At 41.6% G+C, this 22,710-nt stretch overlaps 2 protein-coding genes across 2 annotated transcripts; one reads left to right on the forward strand and one right to left on the reverse strand.

The window, feature by feature from the left end:
- On the forward strand, positions 1-1,422 carry LOC121969224. Its single transcript, XM_042519189.1, has one exon. The coding sequence runs from the start codon at positions 97-99 to the stop codon at positions 1,420-1,422; it is 1,326 nt and encodes a 441-aa protein (XP_042375123.1). The 5' UTR covers positions 1-96.
- On the reverse strand, positions 1,412-3,971 carry LOC121969225 (probable staphylococcal-like nuclease CAN1). The gene is made up of 8 exons (XM_042519190.1): positions 3,730-3,971; positions 3,547-3,602; positions 2,735-2,849; positions 2,480-2,593; positions 2,219-2,406; positions 2,050-2,109; positions 1,752-1,980; positions 1,412-1,658 (listed from the first exon to the last, which is right to left on the reverse strand). The coding sequence occupies exons 1-8, from the start codon at positions 3,865-3,867 to the stop codon at positions 1,533-1,535; spliced, it is 1,026 nt and encodes a 341-aa protein (XP_042375124.1). The 5' UTR covers positions 3,868-3,971; the 3' UTR covers positions 1,412-1,532.
- Positions 3,972-22,710: the final 18,739 nt, after the last annotated feature.

Below are 22,710 nucleotides of genomic sequence, written 5' to 3' on the forward strand. Positions count from 1 at the left end.
CTGAACGGCAGCTGATTTCTAGCTTACTCGAGGTAAAAGTTTGTTTTTCAGGTTTAGATTGTTCGGTGCGATCTCAACTGAGCAAGATTTATCAGGATGGTGACTGTCGATGCCAATGGCGATGAACTAGAATCCGGTGACCGGATACAAATTCAGGCGCCGCCGCTGGAGGAAAGATTGCTGGCGCAGAGCGGCACGAAGTTCGCGTGGATTCTGGATTTCTTCCACCGGAGAGAGGAAATCTCCATTTCGGTGCCCTCGCCGGTCGCCGGAGTTCGGCGGCACCTTCAGTTCTTCAGAAGGATCAACTGGGCTTCCTTATTGAGGACCGGCAAGGAATGGCTGAAGAACCCATTGCACATCGCGCTCCTCCTCTGGCTGCTCTGCGTCGCCGCCTCCGTCGCCATGCTCGGCGGCCTCCTCCTCGGCCTGCTCAACCGCGTTTTCCCCACCAAGTCCCTCCGCAACCACTGGATCGAGATCAACAACCAATTCCTCAACGCGCTCTTCACCCTCATGAGCCTCTACCAGCACCCGAACCTCTTCCACCACTTGTTCATGCTCTGTAGATGGAGCTCCGAGGACGTGGTGGAGCTCAGGAAAGTTTACTGCAAGAACGGCGCCTACCGTCCCCGCGAATGGCTCCACATGCTCGTCCTCCTCCTCCTCCTCCACCTCACTTGCTTCGCGCAGTACGCCCTGTGCGGCCTCTACTGGGGCTACTCCTCCAAATCGCGTCCCGAAGCTCTCGAGGCTTCGCTCTTCGCGCTGGGGATCACCGCGCCGGTTCTCGCAGCTCTGTACGCGGTTTGCAGTCCTCTCGGACGGGACTGCGGCGGCGCAGCCGCCCCTGAGTGCGACAAGCCCTCGAAGCAGGGCTTCAAGCTGCTCGATCAGAGAATTGCGGAGAAGAATCCACAGTGGAACGGCGCGCTGCTCGATTGCAGAGACGACACCTCCATCTGCTGCCTCTCCTTCTTCTGCACCTGCTGCGTGTTCGGCTGGAACATGGAGAGGCTCGGCATGGGGAACATGTACGTGCACGTCTCCACTTTTCTGGTGCTCTGCTTCGCTCCTTTCTGGATCTTCAACATCGCGGCGCTCAACATACACAACTACGTGATCGGCGACGCGATCGGGATCGCCGGCGCTGTGCTGTGCGTGTTCGGGTTGCTCTACGGCGGGTTCTGGAGGATCCAGATGAGGAAAAGATTCAAGCTCCCAGGGGATGGAATCTGCTGGTTCTCCGCTTCGATTGTGGATTACGCTAAGTGGATCTTCTGCTGGGCGTGCGCACTCGCGCAGGAGGTGAGAACCGGCAACTCCTACGATGTGGAAGAAGGAAGCCTCTTCAGGAAGCTGACGGAGACTGATGAAGAAGACTCCATGAGCGCACCAATTCAACCTGTGATGAGATTGTAAACGATCTTCCACTAATTTACTCAAATACACATTTTTACAAGACATATTTGCTCACAGTTTGTGTTCTTGGACAATAACTCTAGAATTCTGAAACATAGCAAACAATTATATCAATATACTTCGATCGGAGGGTTCCCTTGTCTCCACCCGGGATTACTCTTTCTCCATTCCCATGGTTTCTCAGGGTTTGATAAAGCCCAAAGGCCTCTACCTTCAGCACGCGCTTGCTGCTGCCACTGAGATGAACAAATATTGCAATTGTATTTAGATCAAGCAGACTTTCCAATCTCTGATATTTGAATCACAAGAGACTAAAATAGTCTTATCACCTTCGCGAATTCAGGGCGTTTGTCATGTTTCGCGAAATGCCATGCAAAGCCTCTCTTTAGCAGCTTCTCCTGAACGAAAACTCCATCACAGTAGATATCTCCAACATGTCGACCAAACTGATCGATATTATACACATCGATCCTCAAACATTTTCCTTGAACGAGCTTAGCTAGTTCTTCCTTGGCTTCCTTCCCATATGGCATTTGACTCTCTGGTGCATCAACTCCCCTATTAAAATTTACAACGTTGTCCGTCCATCAGATGCAAGCAAATTTCAAGTTTACTCAAGGTACCTACCTCAATCTGATTCTGTATTTTCGAGCAAGGATCTCCTCGCCATTTCCAGTATTTTTGAATCTGCCAAGAATAGAAGAATGATCATACTAAACTAAACTAAACTAAACTGGTGTTTGCATCATAATTTGGATAAGAAATTCAAATGCTTACAAACTAAACCGAGTCTTACACATATCCCGCGTCGGAGATGCGTTTCTTGAGTCTATCTGCCTCTCTAAAATTCCGGGCTGCTCGAGCCTCGATCCTTTGAAAGACGGCTTCATGGACCTCTGCTGGGACATCAGCTGATTCCCTTGGGTCTGCAGTGTCCACATATGCTGTTATGCCATCCCCATCACCTACATCCTTAGCATTAACCTGATAATGGAGCACTACATTGTATCAGAATGTTTTTTCTAACATGCCCAATGCAAGGTCAATATTTTCTCACAGGAAGTGTGAATAGCACAAACTGGACTCCTTCGGGCAACGACACTGATGACGATGGCGCACAAGGAATCTCGTGGGATGAAGGAATAGGAAGATCATAGTAATTAAGCAGTCTCTGAAGAAGGTATCAATCAGCATGTCAAATTATTAATGATCTTGATTTAACAGAAACAAAATGAGGAACGAGTGGCTGTCTATAAACATTTGACCAACTGTAACAGATGTAGATTAATTTAGGTAAGATCATACAGTTCACCTCTACTTCTTCTCGGTTATATCTACTTAGTGTTTGAATGATGAGACTAGCTGCCGCTTTTTGTGTCTTTGGTGTTGGCTTGGATTCCTTCCATGCTTCTAATAGTTGCTTATACCTGTTGTATCAAATAGGAGAAATATAAGCATCCATTGATCAACTTTTATTTTGCACATCTACATCGGCAATATCATGTTTCATAATGAAAATTGTTAAGGATTGGATACGGTTAAACTAAAGAAAAAAGCTCATTTGGTGGATTCATGGTCTCTAACAGAAGTAACTTGTCGAAATATAACTCCCAATTTGACTTGTAGTATTGTTAGATTGAAGAGAAAGCCAAGTAACTTCAACAAATACCTACGTTGAGAAGCATTTACAAAAACAGATGCATATCCTCTCTTTTTTCTTTGACAGAATCAAGATTATGAAGTGTGCTGTCTAAAACTATGTCGAAAAAGTTCACTCACTCTGTGAAGCTAGATGGATAGTTCAATCAACAACACTCATGTTCAGGGAGAAATGATAAAAGAAAAGAATGAAAATCCTAGTCAAACAAAAAAAAAATGTTGGCCTTTCAAATGTGAAACTACATTTACAACTTGCACAGCCGAGTTGAAAAGACAAAAGCAACTTAGTGACAAAAACATAGCAGTAAATCACAGTTCTTGTGCTCTAAACATGCAAAACTAGGATCAAATTCTGTAATAGATCCATTAGGTGAGTTAGTTCAAAGCATGATAGAATCCCTGCTATCTTCTCTTAATTGACAGAGTGATTGCAGTTAAAGAGCATAATTTCCATTAATTCCTCACCAAATAGCCAGCACCTTCTTGGAGAGAGCCACGCGCTGGTCTAGTCCTTGGGGAACCTGATACAGCACAAATCATGCACAACTCCAACCATGACAACAGGCCTAAATTAAGCTGATCTCTTTTATCGAAAAGGAAAGAAAATCAAAACAAAGGTGGAACATTATAGGAAGAGAGCGGATTAACCTGGGATGTTATCTCAAAGGTGAAGAGGTCTTGAGCAAGAGCAGCGACCCCATCTCGAACCGGGACTTGGACGACGACAACCTGTGGTTCAACGTCTATGCAATCCCCTCCGAGGCACTTGAGCAAGCTGTTCCCCATCTCCTCCTAGCTCCCCTCTTCTCTCCTCGATCAGTCTTGCTTCTGCAGGTGCGGAAAGGGTAAAGGCAGAAAGTGAGCAGAGAAACAAACGAATCATTTCAATAAGAAGACTCGGGTGGAGTCAATGGGAAGTTGGTGCGATGGCATGTACGACGCTGCAGGGAACGAAAACGATGGGGAAGCAAATGGACATGGAGCCACTGGTCCACGGACCAGTCAGACTAAAGAAGAAATTTAAGCTTTTTTATTTATAAATATGAGACCGGATGTCTTGGGAAAAAAAATTAAATTAGGGATAATTTATTTTTAATTATAATCGGATTGTAATTATGATCTTATTATAATTATAATTAGTTGTTATTTTTTTTAAATTCATTATTTTCATTAGGTTACCAACGGCTTTCAGTTATCCGTTCCGATTTAAATTATAATTTGACGGAGACGTAAACCTAAGGAGGGATCATAACCAATTACGATTGGATCACAATTACAATCCGATCGTAATTAAAAATGGATCATCCCCTGATCCATTTGTCTGTGGATCAAAAAATCTACTCCTTTATAAATATAACCCCGCATTCAACTGAATAATCAAAATTACAACTCCCTACTTCGGATGCTAGCAAAAAAAACAAGGTGAGCGTAATTATGGAGGATCGAAATATCATCCATATAAGGTTTGAAAGGATCAACTAGGAAGTTGACTTTTAACTATAGACCTGAGGTGTTTCAGTTGTGTGGAAGCATCATGGATCATTTTTGAGTTTTTAAAGTTTATAAGAGACTTTTCTATTTTCATGAAATAATTTTTTAATGAGCTTTTAATTATCTTATATTAATAACCATCTATATTGTAAATGAGTAACTTATCTGTCTCTTATTTCTTTGTGTTATTTATTTTTTAACTAATTGTGTATCCTTGCTAAACTCGATAGCGAGAGAAGATTTTAACTTTTATTGTAGATCGTCTATTCACCCTTGTAGCCGACCCACAACGAATTAACAGTTGTTAATCCAAGACAGTGAAAGCGCAATATCAAAAATTCCTTCTTCGATAAAGTTGGGACAACGGTTAAAAGCTCATAAAGTGAAAAACGAGAATAGGAATGCAAATACATGTGTGTTTTTTACAACAGACTTCAAGGTGTTATTTATACCTTCAAGGTCAAAGTGACTATTTTGTTGATGTGACAGTTTAAGACACCTCTAGTGGTCTAGGGCACCTTCAACTAGATAAGTTTTATTCACGCAACGTTCATTTTTAATTTGGTTGTTTGGAGGCGCCTCAAATAAGTCGGAGGCACCCCAGTTGCACTAACGCAGATTTCCGCTTCTTATCCACATTGCAACATTCTGCTTCATTGAAGATGCCTCCAAATGAACTAAGGTGCCTCAACTATTGTTCATTTAAGGTGTCTCCAGTCAACTGAGGCACCTCAAGTCTCTTCCGTAGCAACTGCTATGATGGACATCCGACGCACCTCCAGTCCAATATGCGATGCCTCAAGTCTCTTCCGTAGCAACTGCTCTACGAGACATCCAAGGCACCTCCATTCTAATTTGAGGTGTCTCATGTAAGTACCCCAAGTTGATTTTGATGTGGTTAATCAAGTCAAGTTAGGTCCTATGTCATTGTGATGCCTTGTGTCTAAATGTGCAGGACTGTACGAATACAAGAAGTCGAGCAGAAGACGTAGAGAATAAGAAGGATGACACGGGAAGTGGACTGGCGGGCTTGGTGCATCTAAAGAACGAGAAGTTACAAAAGAGTACACCAGTGGATAAGAAGGAACGCACGTAGTGCATCCGAGAGACGAAAAGCCAAAGAGGAAACTTGCTCAAGGAGAAGGTTAGAGTTGGGTTCGAGTGAACTCAACTCTGAATGATCGGAGCATCACCCGCGTGAAGGAAGTTAACTTTTGGAATTAGCAAGACTTGAGGCACCTTGGCTGTGTGGAGGCACTTGAAATAGAGGCGCAAAGGCACCTCGAGCACAGGTGCTAAGGCGCCTTAGGTTAAGGCGCAAAGGCGCCTTCAAAGCCCTTGGAGGCCCCTCCAATGCACCAGAACCATTGGCCGACCATTGCTAAGTAGATAATAGTTTATCTGTTTGGAGGCACCCTGGATCCTTTTGGAGGTACCTCCAAACAACAGTAACTTATCACAAGAGGCTATAAAATGCCTCCTGAAGCTAATAATAATAAATCAATCATTGCATTCAACTTCCTACCTATTTCTAAGCTTTCAAAGATTGTAAGATACTACTCCGCCTTCACGAAGGAGATTTTTAGTAGAGCTTTCAACTATCTTGGATTAACAACCACTAGGTTGTAACCAAGTAAAATTCTTTTATCCTCTTACTTATGTGTTTATATTTTTTTTGTGTTTAATTAATATTGTGTCCTTACTCTATTCAAAAGTAAGAAATTATTTTAACTTCTTTTCAAGGCTATTCACCCTTCCTCCTTCTAGCCGGTCTAACCCTACAATTGGTATCAGAGTCAGACCACTCTAGACAGACTAACTGCTTGCTAAAGCATGAAAATGATGGATGAATTCAACATCTACCCACTAAAGTTTGAGGGGGAGTTCACACTTTGGAAACACATTATGGAAGTATTTTTCAAGACTAATTTTGAAATTTTTCTTAGGATCAAATATGGTTTTGTAGAGTCCAGAGATCAGCATAAAGAGGAAAAAGAAGAACACCTCTGGAGTAAAAAGGAGCAAAATAACTCTATGGCAAATGACAAAGCAAAGTTTTACCTGTCGAGCGTCCTTCCACCCTAAGAAGTTAATCGGATCAGCAGCTATGACTCGACTAAAGAACTCTAGGAGAAGTTCTTAGAGTTGCACGAAGTGACCTCGAATGCCAAACTCGCAGATGAGACTTGCTCCGAAACCAACTCAGTAACCTCCAAATGGAAAAGGAAGAATCGATAGCTCATCTACACGCAAGGATCAAGGAGCTAATCACAGGACTCACGAATCTCGAAAAAATGAAAACAAATCGGGACTCACTAAGATAAACGCTAAATACTTTTCTGAGAACACCCGAGTGGGATGTTATAGTGGACTTATTCTATATCTCCAAGGATCTCGAGGCAAGTACGTTAGAGAATTTATTTCAACTTTTGAACTTCACGAGTCTCAATGTGCAAGTCTTAAAAACATAGAAAAGTCAAATAATAATATTGCCTTAAAAACTAAGAAGATCGAGCCAAAGTTAGAATCATCAGTTGATGAAAATGAAGAAGTCTACATGATAAGGAAGTTTAGTAAATTTTTTAAAATTAATAATTTTGATAAGAAACAGGTAATAAAGCTAATCTGAAGCAAAAGAAAGCTTTAGTGCTACAAGTCAAGAAGAATGAAGCTGAAAAGCAAAAAAGGAGAAAGACAAAGGGGCAAGACGGTCAAAGCACAAGAACTTAAAGATGACGTGGGACGAATCGTCGTCATCCAAATCCGAGATGGAGCAATACACTGGACTATCTCTAACAACTATTTATCAAGGAGAAGATGACCAAAGCATATCCGAGATGAGCATCGAGAGTAATGATGAATGGAGACCTTCGAACGATGAGTTTTACATGGTAAGTGAGGTACAACTCTTACCTCTCAACTAATTTTATGATGCAATTCAGCTGTTATCTAGAAGTCTATGTAAAAAAAGGATAAACTATATAAATATAAAAAAAACTTTCTATGTTTAAAAGAAGAATTTGATAAACTCAATGATGAAAATGTAAAATTAAAAGCACAAAAAGAAATATTTAAAAATAATTATGCACACTCAAATTTCTTACCAATGTCTAATTTTAAATATTAAAGGACTAAATTGTATATTATGTTTTATAGGGATAAATTATAAAAATACCTAGAAATTACATTCCAAGAAAATATTTAATTAATCTATTAGATAAAAATTTATATTTGGTTCCTAAATCTATTCTAAACTGTTAAATTATTTTTATCGAAAAATTGAGGTAAAAGTATCTCTCAAATAGAGTACTCTCAAGTGATTGTAAGTCTGATATACTTGATGAGTTGTACATGACTAGACTTGACCTACGTAGTAAGTAAACTAAGTAGATACACGAGTAATTCTGGTGTTGAGCACTGAAAAGGGATAACAAGAGTACTGAGGTACTTGAGATATACTGGTGAATATGGACTGCACTATACGAGATATCCTACTATTATCGAAGGATACAACGATGTGAGTTGGATATCTGATATAAAAGACTCTAAGTCTATGAGTGGATATGTATTCACTCTTGGAGATACAGTCATATCTTAAAAATCTTTTAAGCAAATAGTAATAACGATATCCACGATGGAATCTGAGTTTGTAACTCTTGACATATATGGTGAAGAGGTTGAATGGCTACGACAATTCTTAGAAGATATTCTACGATGGTTGAAACCTGTGTTGGCAATTTGCATACATTACGATAGTCAATCAACAATCAGTCAGGCACAGAGTCATCTGTATAATGGTAAGTCTAGGTATATACACTGTAGATATAATACCATTAGACAACTACTCTCAACGGGAGTTATCACTGTTGACTATGTGAAATCAAAGGATAACCTAGCAGATCCATTAACTAAGGAGTTAAATAGAGAGTTAGTTGCAAGCTCATCACGAGGAATGAGTTTGATGTCATTGTCAGCGATCAGTGCAGAGAACACACAACCTATGCTGACTGGAAATCCTAAGAACTAGGTTCAAAGGGACAACTAATTTGCATTGACTAGACATACTGTGGGGGGGGGGGGGTAGCCCAATAAAATAGTGACTGTATCAGGGTAAGCAGACGAGCTTTTAATGTTAAAAAAGAGTAGATGACTACTCTCAAGGGATCACCTATGTGAGAAAGGAGTGGAGCCGCTTCGAAAAGAATTAGAGACATAATTTTTAGAGCTTCTCACAGAACCAGGCGTGTTCATGGCCAAGAACGAACACATTCATGAGAACTGAGTTGTATCAGGAAGAGTCTTGGGGTGAGATATGTCAATGCTCACACAGACAACAGAATAGTTCAAGGACATCGTGTCTACTATCAGCTAGTAAGCAAACATATCATCATAAGGAAAGATTTAAAGGGTAAAATCTACATATCCTATACTGGACTCAACTGTTGAATGCTATCACATACCCTATCTCCATTCATGTGGGGAGTTGTTAGATATAAGTGATGTGAATGGAGAAGAGATGGAAGAGGAAAGAGGCTCCATTGTGAATAGGACTTTAGTCCTATATTGGGAGTTTCATAGCATGTTAGCTGGTTGATATTGAATCACATGCATTGAGGATGTGGACAAATGCATGGGGAGAGACTCTCTCTCACGTGTGAGTACGCAGGGGGGGTGCAAATCCAGGGCCTGGATTGCACTGAACCATGTTGACTTGTGTGCGGACACGACTTGCATACGTCGAATGTCGGACCAGTTGGGGCAAAATTTATCCAAGCATAACAACTAACAAAGATTAATGCAGCCAAGTAAAACGTTGGTGTTTCACAGCTGGCGAATAATGATTGCATTTTTGCTTGACAGAGTGTCCGTGGTAGTCCAAGTACCACTAAGTTCTCCGTAACCACCAGTGCTTGGTGGAATCACGGTTCACCATTGTATCTTGGGAAACAGACAACCCATGTAAACCTCAAGGCACTGTCAGAGGTGGGATGAATTTGTTTCAAGGAAACTGTGTCAATCGCAGGCCTCTGTCCACTGCTTGCTTTGTATTGCTGGTCCCGCTTGGCGTCAAAGCCCGTCCAGCCACTTGCTTGGACGCTCGGTTAGCTCGCTCGACCTCTACGTCCGCTTACCCGGTCGGTCTCCTCGTCCGCCTGGTCGGCCTCTTCTTCCGCTCGGTCAGTCTATCCGCTTGCCTGCTCGGTCGACACCCTCTCGCTCGGCCAACCTCTCGCACGGTCGACTCTCTGTCTGACCAAACTTTCTCAACCTTACTACTCGCTCGACTTGTCCGCCTAGTCGGCCAATCTACTGCTTGCTCACCCGGCTCTTCAATCTGCTCGGACTATGTTCGCCAACAATCTTGAAATACACACCAAAGCAGTAGCATGAAAAATTTGATAATGTCATGAAGAATGTTGAGATGGCCAACAATCTTTAAATTACACTGAACTAGATTCACTTATCTGTCAAGATGACCTGACCTGATAATCTCAGACTGCCAGCAGAGACTGGTTTCTACTAATTGCAGAGTGCAGTCCAAGCTCCGAGTCCGAGCAGATTGAAGGGTCTGGCGGGCAAGCAGTAGATTGACTGATCGGGCAGACAGGTCGAGCGGACGTAGTGGCCGAGCGAGCTAACCGAGCGTCCAAGCAAGTGGTCGGTAAGTCAACATGGTTCAGTACAATCCAGACCTTGGATTTGCACCCTCCTTGCACCCACACATGAGAAAGATCCTCTCCCAATGCATTTGCTCATATTCTCAATGTATGTGAATTAATATAAACTAATCAACATACCAGGAAGCTTCTAATGTGGAACTAAAGTCTCATTTATAATAGAACATCTTTTCTCTTCCATCTCCTCTCTATTCACATCACTTATATCCAATAGATACCTCAGTTTAGATGATAACAACTTCCTTCCCTTGAAACAAGAGTGCAAGTCGCTGCCCCTCCTGCCCAGCTTAACCGTGATTTACCCCCTCTGGATATCTGTGGGGTCGGACCTAGGGGGCCGCTAAGGTGACGGTTCCACCTTTTTTTTTTTTTTTTTTGCAAGAGTGCAAGTCGCTACAGGTAAATTTATGTTGTTTTTTTTTATTGTGATTCATTATGCAGAATTGATTACCTATATCTTAAAAAGGTTTTGCTATTGAAGAATCATTCAAAAAAATTTGTTAACCAAGCAATTTGTTTGGTGATGCAATTATAAGATATCTGATGTATATATCATCTTCAAGGAAATAAACTGATATAATTGACTGCCAAACTCTGTTGTCACCTATTTTGAAAAATATATATCATATTAGTTCTTCTAATATGTTGTGCTATTTGCAAAATGATATCTCTGGAAATTATTTATTAATTCATTTTCTTTTTTTGAATGCAGGTGCTAAATTTGGCAAACTCTCAGTAACTTAATCGATATGTAGTAAGGATGCGCAGGACGCCACGTGCATGAAAAGATAAGGAAGTTGCTAAAGTGGTTTTAAAGATAGGTCTACTCGACTTCTGGTTCTTGGGCACTCGAAACTCTCAGTTTTAACATTTTCGGGATTCTTGGCTCCAAATTTACTCAGGACTCTGGACTCTTGATCCTCTTAAGATCATTCAGTACTCCTAGCTCTAGCTCTTGACCCTCTCGAAATCCTTGGCTCTTGATCTTCTCAGGACCACTGACTCCCGACCTAGTTGGGACTCTCAGCTCCTTACCTTATCAAGATTCTGTTGGTGCAACCTTAGGTCAAGGTTGACCTGGTTGACCAGACTCGAGTTGACTTGACTCGAGTTGTGTTTTGATGTTTGACGAGTTATGTTTGACAATGTTTGACGTGAACAGAAAAGTTGTATCTTGATGTTTTACAAGGATACAAGCTTGGGAGATTGTGGGTGCAACCCGTGGTCAAGGTTGACCTGGTTGACCCGAGGTGAGTTGACCTGACTCGGAAAAGTCCAAGCAGGGAGCTTGGCACGGGAAAAGTCCAAGCAGGGAGCTTGGCATGGGAAAAGTCCAAGCAGGGAGTTTGGCATGGTGAAAAGTCCAAGCAGGGAGCTTGGCACGGGAAAAGTCCAAGTGTGGAGACTTGGCACGGAGAAGTCCAAGTATGGAAGCTTGGCACATGGGAAGTCGGAGAGAGCTCGGTAGCTCGTTCTCCGGACTGTAGTCAGAGAGGGCTCGGGAGCTCGTTCTCTGGACCGGATGGAAGTCGGAGAGGGCTCGGTAGCTCGTTCTCCGGACTGTGGTCAGAGAGGGCTCAGGAGCTCGTTCTCTGGACCGGATGGAAGTCGGAGAGGGCTCGGTAGCTCGTTCCCCGAACTATGGTCAGAGAGGGCTCGGTAGCTCGTTCTCTGGACCGGATGTGGAAAGTCCTAGTGAGTGAAGCCAGGCAGTTGTGAAAACCCTAGTGAGTGAAGCTAGGTGAAAGTCCTGGTGAGTGAAGCCAGGCAGTGGGAAAGTCCCGGTGAGTGAAGCCAGGCAGTTGGAAAGTCCTGGTGAGTGAAGCCAGGCAGTTAGAAAGTCCTGGTGAGTGAAGCCAGGTGAAAATCCTAGTGAGTGAAGCTAGGTGAAGTCCTGGTGAGTGAAGCCAGGTGAAAATCCTAGTGAGTGAAGCTAGGTGAAAGTCCTGGTGAGTGAAGCCGGGCAAGGGAAAATCCAGATGGATCAAGGGTGATCGGACATCTGGTGTTGAGAAGGTCAAGTAGGTCAAGGGAGTGACCGGATACTTGACACGAAGAGAAAAGTCCAAGTGGGTCAAAGGGATTGACCGGACACTTGGTGGGGAGTCTTAGCAGGTCAAGGGAGTGACCGGATGCTAAGCATGATGTACCAAGAGGTCAAGGTTGACCGGATGTTGGTTTGGAAGGCTTGGGACTTGGTTTGGGCAAAAACCAAGCTCTGAATCGATCAGTGGATCGATCCGGTGATAGATTGATCCGGATCGGTCCGGTGACCGATCAAGAATTAAACAAGAGCTCATCGAGTGTTATCTCGATCGGTTTGCGGACCGATCGAGAAACAACGATCGAAGGCAAGTTCGGAGAAAAGAAAGGGACATGATGCTGATCGGTCCACGGACCGATCGAGGAAGCTCGATCGGTCCCGGACCGATCGAGTCTTCTGGACCGATCGGGACATAGCCGATCGGTCCAAGCTAGCCTAATCGGTCCCAAGATCGATCGAACACTCTGGACCGATCGAGTGTGGCGATCGGTCAGCCTAGCCGTTGCGACACAACGCAGTTTATGTGTCTTCTTCTTCGCAGTTATATATCGAGATCGAGGGCCTCTACAGAACAATTTTTCTTGCTCTTCCTCCTTCGCAATTTGAGCTTTCGAGCTCTCGGTTTCTTTGAAGCTTCGCGTGAGCTTCAGTCGGTTTTCTAGTTGAGCCGTGAAGTCAGCTTCATCAACGGACTTCGACGAGAAGGTAAGCAAGTGTGTTTACAATTTCTATTGTTCTTGTTTGTTTCCTCTATTGTTGTACTCCTCTGTTTTGCTGTTGCAAAGACTTTGTGGCGAGGTTTCTCCACCCAGAAGGAGTTCATATTAGCCGGTTATCCGGGGTTTCATCCACCGACGGATTGATAGGCTTCGTCCACCTTACGGACATGCCGAGGAGTAGGAGTTTCATCTCCGAACCTCGTTACATCGCTGTGTCTAAGGTTTGATCATCTCGTTCTCATTTCTATTATTGTATTTCCGCTGCGCTAACTAGATTTGTAGAAAGAAACGCGAATTTGGGGGTCAGCTATTCACTCCCCCCCTCTCTAGCCGCGACCGTCGATCCTAACAAGTGGTATCAGAGCAAGGTCGCTCTTCGTTGGATCAACACCCGGGGGAGCACGAGCTAGAGAATGGGGTTATTGGAGAAGACGTCACAATTCCACCTTTCTACGATCGCGACGACTTCGCGTTTTGGAAGGTAAGAATGAAGTACTTTCTTATGACTAACCTTGAAAATTGGAGTTGTGTTCAATTAGGTTTCAAGCCTCCGATGGACAAGAAAGGAGAAACCCTAGAGAAGAAGGAGTGGACCAAGGAACAAGTCCACCAATCCCTAGTCAACGATGAGGTATTGAAAATTTTTGAATTTTCTTTACCTAATGATGTTTTGTGTAGGATAGGTGGATATAACGATGCCAAGGAGTTGTGGAACAACTTGGCAAAGTTCCATGAGGAGAACTCCACTTCAAGTCATGAAGAGGAGTCAAGTGAGCCAAGTAGCTCACTTCATGGAGGAATGTATTTAGAAGTTGAGGGCCACTCAACATCTAAAGAAGAAGAGGAGGAGAGTTCTTCTTCAAGTTCGGAGCAAGAAGAAGAAGCTTCTACCTCCGGAAGGGATGAAGGAGAGAGCGTTCATCCATCCTCAACTCTAGGTAACTCAAGCCATTTAGTTTCTAGCAAATTACACATAATGTGCTTTGAGTGTAGGGAATTTGGGCATTACAAGAGTAAGTGTCCAAAGAGGGTTAGGAAGACTCTACCGGCGCCAAAGGTCAAAGAAGCCGGAGTCCCAACACGCAAGGGCAAGGAGCACGTGGTGTGCTTCCAATGCAAGCGAAGGGGACACTATAGGAGTCAATGTCCGAGGGGGAGGCAACCTCACAAGGACAAGAGACCGAGCACGTCAATAGGGGGAGCTAAGGCAAATCCTAAGGTAACATTTAAGTCTCATTCTTGCAATAAGACACATGCTAGTAGTTTTATTGCAATTGCTAATAATGATAAGCATGTTAATTTTAGGAACCAATACATAAGCTTAGGAGCCAAACATGTTAACCTAGATAAGGATAATACTAGAAATGTCAACCCTAGAATTAACCCATCTAAGGCTAAGGAAAATCTAGGTAGAAATCCCAAATCATCTAGACATATGCCTAGGGATACCTCAAAGAAAAATGACAAATTAAAGCTTGAGGTATTAGAGAAAGAAAATCAAGTCTTGAGGTCAAGACTTGACTCTCTAGAAAAGGCTCTTAAGGTTTTGACTCTAGGGTCTAGGGGTCAAAAACCCAAGTCCAAGGACAAGAAAGGTTTGGGTCACAAACCTAAGTCCCAAGTGGTCAAGCCCACTTATCACAATGCTCCATTAGATTATGGAACAAAATCTAGGGCAAGGAAGACCATCACCAAGGTCACAAGGGGAGTCACCCCTAGAGTTGATCTTGATGAGTCCCAAATGACCAAGGCTTCAAAGCCTAGGAGGGTCATTAGAAGGGTTGCTAGGGAAGTCATCCCTAGTGAATACTTAGTGAACCCAATGAGCTCCAATAGGTATTGGATTCCTAGGAGCGTGATTCCATCACACTAGATGGTTTAGGGTGTGCCAACCTTACTTGAATAGGTAGTTAACCTAATCATGGCAAAAGGTGACACCTTAGGAATTTTCAAGGTCTAATCAAGCCTTGAAAATGAAAGTGAAAATTATTCCTAAGATAATTAGGATGTGCCAACCACATTTGAGGAATTTTTCTAGAGTCAATCTAGTTGGCACATAGTGATCTAAAAGTCTTGAGGATATGATTTTAGGTCTATTACACTTAGGAATATAGAATTTATGGCAAAATGATCAAAACTATCAAAAATGACAATTAAGGCTAGAATTAGGTATCTTCTATACCCTTACATGTTATTTGCCATATATTGTTTGTCATATGTCATGCCATGACATCATATTTAATTTAGTATCATTTGAAATGTCATGATAATGCTTAAGTTATTTATATGTCATATTCTAGTTAAGTTTCACCCTTTATGCCATGACATCATGACATTAGAACATGTTTTCATTTATGATACTATTTTATGCCATGTCATCATCTCTTGTATCTATAATCAATGAAATTGATTTAAGGACTAAAACACAATTTGATATGGAGATCAAATTGTTATTTAGAAAATGCATGAGAACCTAGTTAAGATAACCTAAACCCATATCTCACATCAAAATTGACTTGAATGTGTTTGATACACCTTAGATGTGTGTGAGATATTAGGATGATGAGTTAGGATCAAGGTGCATAGTTCTTGTACCTAGATGAGCCTAATTCTAAATTGGGGATCATAGGGAAAACTTGTGTACAAGTCATGTACATATAGTCCTGAGATTATGGTCCTAAATTAAAGGGTTTAAAATCATTTTAAAATTGATTTGAAAAACCTTGATGAAGCTTTTCTAGTGATAGCATTCATCATTGAACAAGGTGATACAAAGATGAGTTAACCTTGAGCTATTTCAAAGACTTGTGAACTTTGTATCAAGATTGAAAAATGGAAGCTATTTTCATAGAAAACTATTTTTCCATGATAGTATATGTTATGAGGAATGTATCCTCAAAATTTTACAATTTTTGAAATTTTCTGTGATTTTCTAGAGGTTTCTGAATTTCGGGAGAAGAAAAATTCAGAAATCAGAAATCAGAGGTCGTGGACCGATCAGGAGGTTCCCTGATCGGTCCAGGTCTGTGTCGATCGGTCACTGGACCGGTCCAGAGGGAGCCTGATCGGTCTGGTGACCGATCAGGGCATGCCAAATTGCTGAAATTCGACTGGTTGTCTGAAATTTCAGCTCGGGAGTTGGTATTTTGAAGGTTTGAAACTCTCCAAGACATTATTGGTGCAATGGTCAAGGGGGAGTTGACCTTTAGAGAAAATTTTACCTATTGGTCAAGGGGAGTTGACTCTTAGGGGGAGCTTTTTTTACTCCTAAAGATTTGAGTGATATGGGATTATCACTAAGTTAATTGTTGACCTTAGTATCAAGGGGGAAATTAAGGGTTTCAATGAAAGGTATGGGACCTTCATTAGAAAGAAACTCTTGACCTTGATTCACTCTTTTTGATGTGTGTCAAAAAGGAGGAGACTGTAGGTTTGGGGAGAATGTTCAAGGAAGAACATTAGAAAACCTAAGTTTGATTATGAGTTTTGTCAAACATCAAAAAGGGGAGATTGTTGGTGCAACCTTAGGTCAAGGTTGACCTGGTTGACCAGACTCGAGTTGACTTGACTCGAGTTGTGTTTTGATGTTTGACGAGTTATGTTTGACAATGTTTGACGTGAACAGAAAAGTTGTATCTTGATGTTTTACAAGGATACAAGCTTGGGAGATTGTGGGTGCAACCCGTGGTCAAGGTTGACCTGGTTGACCCGAGGTGAGTTGACCTGACTCGGAAAAGTCCAAGCAGGGAGCTTGGCACGGGAAAAGTCCAAGCAGGGAGCTTGGCATGGGAAAAGTCCAAGCAGGGAGTTTGGCATGGTGAAAAGTCCAAGCAGGGAGCTTGGCACGGGAAAAGTCCAAGTGTGGAGACTTGGCACGGAGAAGTCCAAGTATGGAAGCTTGGCACATGGGAAGTCGGAGAGGGCTCGGTAGCTCGTTCTCCGGACTGTGGTCAGAGAGGGCTCGGGAGCTCGTTCTCTGGACCGGATGGAAGTCGGAGAGGGCTCGGTAGCTCGTTCTCCGAACTGTGGTCAGAGAGGGCTCGGTAGCTCGTTCTCTGGACCGGATGGAAGTCGGAGAGGGCTCGGTAGCTCGTTCCCCGAACTGTGGTCAGAGAGGGCTCGGTAGCTCGTTCTCTGGACCGGATGTGGAAAGTCCTAGTGAGTGAAGCCAGGCAGTTGTGAAAACCCTAGTGAGTGAAGCTAGGTGAAAGTCCTGGTGAGTGAAGCCAGGCAGTGGGAAAGTCCTGGTGAGTGAAGCCAGGCAGTGGGAAAGTCCTGGTGAGTGAAGCCAGGCAGTTAGAAAGTCCTGGTGAGTGAAGCCGGGCAGATTGGAAATCCTGGTGAGTGAAGCCAGGTGAAAATCCTAGTGAGTGAAGCTAGGTGAAAGTCCTGGTGAGTGAAGCCAGGTGAAAATCCTAGTGAGTGAAGCTAGGTGAAAGTCCTGGTGAGTGAAGCCGGGCAAGGGAAAATCCAGATGGATCAAGGGTGATCGGACATCTGGTGTTGAGAAGGTCAAGTAGGTCAAGGGAGTGATCGGATACTTGACACGAAGAGAAAAGTCCAAGTGGGTCAAAGAGATTGACCGGACACTTGGTGGGGAGTCTTAGCAGGTCAAGGGAGTGACCGAATGCTAAGCATGATGTACCAAGAGGTCAAGGTTGACCGGATGTTGGTTTGGAAGGCTTGGGACTTGGTTTGGGCAAAAACCAAGCTCTGGATCAATCAGTGGATCGATCCAGTGATACATTGGGTATCTGGATCGGTCTGGTGACCGATCAGTAACCAAACAGTAGCCTACTGAGTGTTATCTGATCGGCCTGCAGACCGATCAGGAAACAACGATCAGAAGGCAAGAAGTTCGGGAGAAAAAGGAAGGGACATGCATGTTGATCGGTCCCTGGACCGATCAGAGCTCGATCGGTCCCGTGACCGATCAGGAGCTCTCTGGACCGATCGGGACATAGCCCGATCGGTCCAGCTTAGCCTGATCGGTCCCCAAGATCGATCGAACACTCGGACCGATTAGAGTGTGCCGATCGGTCCCCTAGCCGCTATGCGACAACGCTAGTTTATGTGTCTTCTTCGCAGTTATATATCGAGATCGAGGGCCTCTACAGAACAATTTTTCTTGCTCTTCCTCCTTACTGCGATTTGAGCTTTGTTGAGCTTCTTTGAAGCTTCGCGTGAGCTTCAGGCTGGTTCACCTGCTATGAAGCTGCTGCTTCATCAACGGACTCCGACGAGAAGGCAAGCAAGTGTGTTTACAATTTCTATTGTTCTTGTTTGTTTCCTCTATTGTTGTACTCCTCTGTTTTGCATTTACAAAGACTTTGTGGCGAGGTTTCTCCACCCAGAAGGAGTTCATATTAGCCGGTTATCCGGGGTTTCATCCACCGACGGATTGATAGGCTTCGTCCACCTTACGGACACGCCGAGGAGTAGGAGTTTCATCTCCGAACCTCGTTACATCGCTGCGTCTAAGGTTTGATCTTCTCGTTCTCGTTTCTATTATTGTATTTCCGCTGCGCTAACTAGATTTGTAGAAAGAAACGCGAATTTGGGGTCGGCTATTCACTCCCCCCCTCTCTAGCTGCGACCGTCGATCCTAACAGATTCTTGGTTCCTGATGTTGAGTGTATACTAAAAGTCTAGATTTTTGTATAAACATTTATTTTGAAATAAGAATCATATTGGTTAAATGTCTATATTTATGCTAAGTGTAGTTGTCCATTTAATTTATATTGTAGATAACATAGTGTGAGGTGACACACAGAAAATCATGTTATCAATTTCTTATAAATTATAAAAAGTAGCTCACAACCAAGATGAAATGGGACAAATCATTGGAGTGATTGTAATATAATTTGGTATTAGTTTATCTTGACTATAAAATTACATTAGTACACTATGAGTGTATTGAGCAGGACCATTTGAGCTAGTTTCTTTTTATACTGACTACATAAAATAATAAAACATCTGTTATTATGAAAGTGCATACTCTTAATCATAATATAATAACAAACACGTATACTTAATATTTACTTCTTTAATTTATCAAAGGGTGAGATTTAGTTCATTAAATCAATAGGCCTGCCTGATAAGTTGGGAAATGATATTATTTATATGGTGTGTTGTTGATAATAGAATGAAACTGTGTCATAGTAATTTAGGTTGATGATGTTGCCTTGAGGAGCTTATAAGGATTGTCATGTAAACCCTGCAGGTGGACTTAGTCCGACATGATAATAAGGATGAGTGGTATTACTCTTGGAGCTAAGATATTAATTAAGTGAGTTGTCAGTAACTCATTTAATTAGTGGACATTTGATATCTTAAAACAGGGAGACTAATACACTCATGATAAAAAAGAGTCCATATTGTAATATGGGATTGGTGCGGCGGTGCAATAATAACTCTTTAGTGGAATGAGATATTATTGATAAATTTGAGTTGAGTGTTCGGGGCGAACACGGGAAGCTCAAGCTTATCGAGAGACCAAAATCAATTCCTCCTCTCGGTCCCTGTTGTAGCCTCTTATTTATAAAGCCTTATATCCACTTAAAGTCAAGCTTCTTACCCATCTTGTTGTGACCGACCAAGTCAAGCTTAAAGCCCAAGCTAGGGCCAGCCAAGCCAAAGAGAGGAGCCAAGTTGTGGTCGGCCAAGCTTGGAGCCCAAGCTAGGTGGCCGACCACATTAAAATAAAAGGATGTTTTAATTTTAAAATCTTTCCTTTTGTGGAAGTCATGATTTTAAAATAGAGTTTTTAAATTTTAAAATCTTTCCTTTTATAGCTTTCCACAAAGGATTAAGAGAAAAGTTTGATATCTTTCCTTATTTGTAGTTAAAAGAAAGATTTTAATTTTTGATAAAACTTTTCTTTTTTGTAACCATTCACATGTTTTAAAAGAGAGATTTTAATTTATAAAATTTTCCTTTTATAACCAACAAGGATTTAAAAGAGAAATTTTTCTATTAAAATTTCTTACTGGAAACAAATAAGGAAGTTTTAATTTTGTGTTTAAAACTTTCCTTTTTTGGAGCAATGTATATGGCCGCCCATGACAAGCATTAAAGGAAGTTTTAATTTTTTATTTTAAAACTTTTCTTTTTAGTCATTGGCAAGGAATATAAGGAAGTTTTAATTATGTTTAAAACTTTCCTTTTTTTGCCAAGACCAAGGATTATAAAAGAGATAGAGGGGTGCCTCATGAGTTAACACATCTTCTATTCCTCTCTTCCAATCCTTGGTGGCCAACCCTTGTTCTTTTCTTTTCTCCTTTTGTTTTCTTCCTTGGAGGCCGGCGGCATCAATTGTGGTAATCTCTTGGTGGCCGGTTGCTTGAAGAAGAAGAAGAAGAGAAGGAAGCTCTCTTGTCTAGCATCCCTTGGAGGTTAGTTGGTGGTCGGATCTTGGAAGCCTTGGAAGCCTTGGAAGAAGCTTGAGTGGATTTCATCTTGGAAGATCGTCGCCCACACGACATCCAAGAGAAGGAGGGAAATACAACAGAAAATCAAGAGGTCTATAAGCTACAAAAGGTATAACTAGTTATTAGTTTCCGCATCATAACTAGTTCATCTTTTGTATAGATCTTGAAAAACCAAACACAAGAGGTTATCAGTTTTAAGTTATCATTTTTGTCATCGATTTTATTTTTTGATTTCATGTTTCGATAATGTACTTCTATTGAGGTCTCTATAGTTAAACCTAGTTTACTGTAAGAAATTAAATATCTGATTTCTTTGTGAGGCTTTGTCTAGGAAGTGGTGGATGATCCCATACCCAAGAAGGCATAGTGCCTCGCCATGTTTAACCTAGAAGTCGATCTTTAAAATAGATATTTGATAACTTCTATAATATGGTTTAACTTAGGAAGATCACATCGGTTAAACTTAGAGTAAAAATGCTAAGTATCGTTTACAATCCAAGTTTAACTTCTGAAGGATAATTTAGAGTAAAAATGTTAAGTATCGTTTACAATCCAAGTTTAACTTCTGAAGGATAATTTAGATTAATAATGTTAAGCATCGTTTGCAATCCGAATTTAACTTCAGTAGAACACATGGGTAGCTAGGATAGTTCTATGCTTGTATAAATTTTTGTACAGGGGAACTAGAACGGTATTCCGAGTAGCAACCAACACCTGATCCACTCGGAATTCCTAGCTCTTGACCCTCTCGGGACCCTGGCTCCTGACTCACTCAGGACTCCCAACTCCCGTCTTCTTACCTTCTCAAGATCCCTGACTCCTGAACCACTTAGGACTCTCGACTCCTGATCCTCTTGGAATCCTTGACTCCTAATCCTCTTGGGACTCCTGACTCTTAACTCCCTTGGAATCCATGACTCTTGATCCTTTCAGAACCCTTGGCTTCTGACCCATTCGGGACTCCCAGCTCCTGATTTTCTTGGGACTCTTGGCTTCCTACTCTCTTGGGACTCCTGGATCACCAACTTCTTGGACTTCTTAATTTCTTAGTAATACGAGACAACATATCAAAATGGAAAGAAAGTTTGTTAATCTTGTTATTTTAGGAAAAAGATAATGACATGACTAAGTTTTGTACTATTTAAACATAACTAGCATAAAAATTAAAATGAAAGGAAAAAACTTGTTACTCTGATTGATGGCTTGACCAAATCTTACATTATTCAGGGAATTAAATAAGAATCAAGTAAAAAGAAAAAGAGGAGAATGTTTGTAGTTTCTTTACAAGAGAGAACACGTCACAACTTTCCTAGTACGTATATATATATGTCGCTCTACATATCAAAATTCTAATCTTCATCTTGCTCCTCTTAAAAGAGATAAAACAGAATTATCAAAATTGACCGGATCAAATTACCAAATCAAATCATATTAGTATTTGGATTATTCTAATAATTCTGTTATAATTATTCTCAGAATTATTCTTAGAATAATTCTGTTATTTATTAATTAGTTAATTGACCACGTACTTTTTGAACATTATATATTGTATTGTCCTTAGGACAAATATCAATGAATAATAGATTTTATTGCTCTCATATTATTTCTTGCTCTCTCCCTATTCTTCTTCTTACATGGCATCAGAGTCATCTCTTGTTTATCTTCCCTCAATTTCTTGAGGCAGAGATCGTATAAACGACGAATTTTAAATTTTTTCCCTCAAACCTCTTCTTTTCTCCTACGTGTTTTAATTTTCTTATTCTTCTCTATTTTTCAGAACAAATGAAAAATACTTATTTTCTTCCGCTGCCAACCTCTTTCCTTCTCTTTCCTCTTCCTTAATCTCTATTTTTTTCGGCTCTGTGGTTTTTTTCTCCACTACCACTGGACAAGTTAATTTTTTTTTTACTTTAGATGTCAAATACTCGACGACATCAAAGAGGCCAAAAGCAAAGTTCAGACCGATGTCAAATTTGTCACATCGTTGGTCATACTAGAAATATATGTCGTAAAAGACTTGATTGGTCTAGGATAAAATGTCAAATTTGTCTTGGAATTGAACATTTTGGTATTCAATGTCCTAGTCCATTTGATTCAAATTTCATTGGTGGTCCTACAACCTCAAGACAACCATCTATTTCACAAGTATATTCTAAAGTTCTTTCATCTGTGCCTACTTGTGGTAAAACCCCAGAGTTTTCATCTACTAATTGGTATATTGACACTGGAGCAACTTATCATGTCATATCAGATTATAATATCCTTAC

The sequence above is a fragment of the Zingiber officinale genome, chromosome 4A, assembly GCF_018446385.1.
Source record: "Zingiber officinale cultivar Zhangliang chromosome 4A, Zo_v1.1, whole genome shotgun sequence".
Taxonomy (NCBI): Eukaryota; Viridiplantae; Streptophyta; class Magnoliopsida; order Zingiberales; family Zingiberaceae; genus Zingiber; species Zingiber officinale.

What these genes read in the sequence shown, in the direction of transcription:
- LOC121969224 (XM_042519189.1), top strand. Translation starts at nt 97, where the DNA reads ATGGTGACTGTCGATGCCAATGGCGATGAACTAGAATCCGGTGACCGG.
- LOC121969225 (XM_042519190.1), bottom strand. Translation starts at nt 3,867, where the DNA reads ATGGGGAACAGCTTGCTCAAGTGCCTCGGAGGGGATTGCATAGACGTT. An exon ending in AAGAAGGTGCTGGCTATTTG is followed by an intron (nt 2,850 to 3,546) that starts GTGAGGAATTAA and finishes TTGATACAACAG; the next exon opens with GTATAAGCAACTATTAGAAG. An exon ending in AACGCCCTGAATTCGCGAAG is followed by an intron (nt 1,659 to 1,751) that starts GTGATAAGACTA and finishes TGTTCATCTCAG; the next exon opens with TGGCAGCAGCAAGCGCGTGC.